General features: G+C 32.3%; 1 protein-coding gene across 3 annotated transcripts in view; it reads right to left on the reverse strand.

Annotated features, from left to right (window-relative positions):
- Nucleotides 1–322: 322 nt before the first annotated feature.
- SLC16A7 (solute carrier family 16 (monocarboxylate transporter), member 7) overlaps nt 323–4,436 on the reverse strand; it is a 170,411-nt gene continuing 166,297 nt past the window's right edge. For 2 of the 3 annotated variants that reach the window (XM_011969868.1, XM_011969867.1), the window contains one exon: nt 346–1,112. In XM_011969868.1, coding sequence (XP_011825258.1) covers nt 856–1,112 — 257 coding nt within the window. In that variant the 3' untranslated portion in view covers nt 346–855. Of the gene's footprint in view, nt 1,113–4,436 lie in introns of all 3 variants that reach the window. The other variant, XM_011969866.1, reaches the window with a different exon arrangement.

The following is a 4,436-nucleotide window of genomic DNA, read 5'->3' on the forward strand; positions in this document are numbered from 1 at the left end:
TGTGCAGACTTTTACATGTTAGGTAAGAATTCTAAAAAGTATTTGAGGGTTTTATTGTCTAGCACCAGGTACTAATGCCCCCTACTCAAAAAAAATATCATGCTCATGGATTAATCAAGTCTAACAGTGCTCAGATTTAATGGTTTAACATTGATTTTCTTTTCTTTGTCAAATTTATATATGCAAATATTTTTATAGCAGTCAGATATATTTTTGAATAAGGATCACCCTCATTTTTACCCATGTGCTTATCTTTAAAACTAACATTGTAAAGTAGCACACAGACATATGTTTCTTTTGTCTTCATGGATTTTTTACCTTAAAAATAAATTATCACTTCTTTTTAATTTGTTTTTTATTCTCCAGACACTCTGTGCACATGTGGGTAAGCATGTGGGAGTATGTGTGTTTGTGTGTAAGAGGAGATAATTGTCTCTCATCTCTATCTCATACATTAATATCAAGCAAAAAAAATGAAATGTATTAAGGATCACTTTGTAGGATTAGGCATCCTCCTTCTACCTACTTAAACTAGGGGTTTGAAATTCAGAACTTTCCACATAACCAAGACCGAAAGTCACTGGGAGACTTTAAAATTAGTATTTTCACCACCACATCCAGAGTCAGGTATGGAAATAAACCTGTAGCATGGATTCTTTCTATGCATAATCTCAAAATTTACCCAAATAAGTTTTAAAACTAATTTAAAATTTGCCATTGAGGAAAATATCATCTCCATCCTTAATTGTGACTCCTCATTTCAGCTAAAAACTTTTCCAATACTTTAAGAAAACAAAATGAAAAACAAACTGCTAGGGAAAGCAATAAACACTGAAATCAGAGATGTGATTCTTGTTAAATATTAGTTTCTCTTTCTGAGGTTACACTCGGTGGATCTGAAACTTTGACATTAACATCTTCCGAATGTTTAGATTTGCTCAAGCGTTCCGATTCTCTGGTCGTCTTTCTTGCACTTTGCTCCTTCCTTTCCTTTGCAAGCAATCTATAGTTGATAGCATTGCCAATGAGCAGCCACACGCTTGCTGCTACCACAATAGCCCCACAGGCCATGTACATGTATTTATAATCTCCAGTTATATCCACCAATTTACCTAGAAGACAAAGAGCATCTTTTTAAGTTGGCATCATAAAACAGTCACATAATGATAAAAATTTCAAATAAATTATTCTTCAAAGTATATTCCTCTTATTTAAATTAATGTTGAATAAGACTGTAAAAATAAAAAAATCTAGATTATGACTTCTATATATGCTTAGTAAAGGTATGCAGAGACACTCACAGTATTATATTACCAGTACATTAAATTTACTAAACATGATTTCTCCCACTAAGATATACAAACAAGACAAGTTAGGTATATATCTTTTGTTAGGTATATATTAATACATACAAGAGTGAGGTATATTTTTATATCTATACATGTAAATACAGATATCTCTATTTACAGTACACATGTTAGGATTGCTTCACCTTTTCCATGCTTCCTTTTCTCTTCAATAGAGAAAAATTACTTTCTTTAGGAGAAACCTAAAGACTTTTACATGGTTCCTAACAGTGTCTAATATTTACTAAGTGCTTTCTCTATGCCCCATACTAGCCTAAGAATTTTATCTGTAATATCTCACTCGATCCTTACAAGGAGTACTGTGAAGTAATCTGGGCATGGTTACGTAGCTCGTTAGTGGTAGAATCTAGACTCTTAATTGAAGTCTGTCTGGACTTATTCTTAACTACTCTGCAGAATGGCTTCACCTAACCTGTTGGTTAAGTGTAACACTATTTGAGCTAATCCCAGTTTCTTACTTTATCTGAGTCTAAATTATTAAGGGCAAACTAATCAGTAAAAAACTACTTGTTCCATTTGATTATTGAGACCATTTAAAATCTAATCTGGTGCCATTTAATCTAGACGTTTACTGACTTTTAAAATTTTGTCAGCTTATATTTAGTTTTGTCTCTTGCTTATGCAGGCATCTAATTCTTAGTAATTATTAACAGCAAAATTTAGTGTATACAAATCTGTATAAATTAGCATATGCATTCCAAGTGACTCTGATATACAACTTTCAAACCAGTCTGTTTAGTCAGAATCCATAACATTCTCCCTAGAATCTAGTCAGTGGCTCAACATTAAATTTGGCTACTTGCAATATAGTACCTATTTGAACAAAATTTTCTGTTTTAATCAGGTAGATGGTAGAATGGCTTTAAGTAAGCATGATATATTCATAAACATAACAAAAATTGCATAATTTTAATTTTCCTTCCTAACTTGAGTCAAATATTTCTATTTCTACAATGATTGTTATACTTCTAAATATAAAAGCATTAGATCCATGGCCCATCAGAGTGAATACCACTTTGGGCTGCCACATCAGCATACTTTCTAAATGTTTTAAGAATTTTTTAGCATCATCAAGAAACCAGATATGCTTTCCAGAACTAAAGCTTCAATTCTTTCTGAGAGGAGCAGTGAAAGTACAGTCTGAAAAAAAACAAATACGAAATAGAAACCACACACTCCCTACTTTTCATTGCTATGCTGCAACTATGTCAGAAATAACAGCAATAATATTCAATCATTCAAAAATATTAACTCAGTGCCTACTATGGGCCAGGCAGTTCTAGCAATAATCAAATACTATAGAGGGGAAGTCAATCTAAAAGTCAAGAAATATTAAGGGTAGCAGATGGCAGATATGGAATGAAAAAATGGATATACAATGGCTACAGTCTGAGAATTTCAACAATAGGTCTAAAATCAATTACTGCCATTTGCTACCAGTGGCACATGGTTTGGCAATGTTAATGCAATAAGCATTCAAAAATATTGAAACTGTTTTTTCAAAATATTAATGCACATTATCTGCTCAGGTGGGAGTGGCCACATAAGATTCCTTTATTTTAATTCTTAGAGTCTATCCCCACAATGTATTTGGACTTGATTCTTTTTTCATCCCCTCATGCATGGTGACTTCTCTGTTAACACTAACAATTGTGTGGATAATGAATAGGCTCTAAAACTCATTTGATCAAACTAATACTGTATGAAAAGAAGGACCAGTCGTGCTTATCTTATGTAACAAAATGAACTGCCTGATAAATAAGAAGACCTACTGGCTTTCACTCTTTATTGACAATTGTTTTGATGTCATGGTACATTTATATTGAGAGATATACCAACTACCATCAAAAAGTCAATGATGTCATTAAAATTAACAAATTAAACATGAATTTTTACACTTTCAGAATGGTTCCTTGATGTCATGTAAAAAACAGTTTAAAAACTGACTAAATAATGGAAAAATTTACATTTAGCCTGGCAGTGACTCTGACCATGAGAGAGCAGGCCAAGAGTCTAAGTCAAGTATTAACCAAAACAATATACAGTGGTTGCTGGCAAAGGCTGGTGCACAAACAGAACGTAATATTTATAACATTTAAAGTCTAAGACGGAACGAAGTTTTAACTTCAAAATGCTCTTATACATGTCTTTAAACCAGAAGTTCAGAGGGCATAATTTACTCCTTAAAGCATTCCCCACTGTAATTCAGAAGGAAACTATAAAATAACCACAAGCAATTCTAACAAAACTCTAATGCTTCTGTGATGACTATTTTATCTATTTCTCTCTCTCTCTCTCTTAAATATCAGACCAGCTTCTCAATTTGTAAGGGTACTCTTTGGTCATGCCCTAAACATGTACTGCATCTTTTTACTGAATAATTTAGCATAGACACTTTTATTGGCATTTTGAAAATATTTCAGATTTTAAAATCTGAAGGTAATCTTTCCAATTTATAAACATGGAACATAAGTGGCACCCAAAAAACCTCTGAATAAATTTTCAGTCATCCCTGTCTTTCTCTATATGTAATATATACATGAATATATTCCTATCAGTGATATTATAAATGTATTTTCTCAGCATGTAACAAATTTCAAATTAATATATCTAATGTACTCTATTAAAAAATAGATTCTGACCTTTAGAGAGAATATTTTACATTTTTGGCTCATTTCAATATAAACAGTTGAGAAATCTGTTCACCAATGATAAAGATAAAATAGCATTTTTTTCTGATATATTTTTAAGAGACCAAAACAACTGAAGTAGATAAAAATCCTGAAGATTATGATACTAATTATCAGTCTAACATAAGTTCTTAAGTTCATAGGTCCAGGTTCTGAAACAAATTTAGGTCTAAAATTAACTAATTATGAAATTTTTAAGTTTATAGTAAAACCTAAAATTAACCTGCCTATATTCCTTCAGGCTATTAGTATTATAAAACACATTTAAAAATCTGTATATAGCCAGGCCCGGTGGCTCAAGCCTGTAATCCCAGCACTTTGGGAGGCCGAGGTGGGCAGATCACAAGGTCAGGAGATTGAGACCATCCTGGCTAACACG

The sequence above is a fragment of the Mandrillus leucophaeus genome, unplaced genomic scaffold (assembly GCF_000951045.1).
Source record: "Mandrillus leucophaeus isolate KB7577 unplaced genomic scaffold, Mleu.le_1.0 Scaffold917, whole genome shotgun sequence".
In the NCBI taxonomy this organism is placed as follows: domain Eukaryota; kingdom Metazoa; phylum Chordata; class Mammalia; order Primates; family Cercopithecidae; genus Mandrillus; species Mandrillus leucophaeus.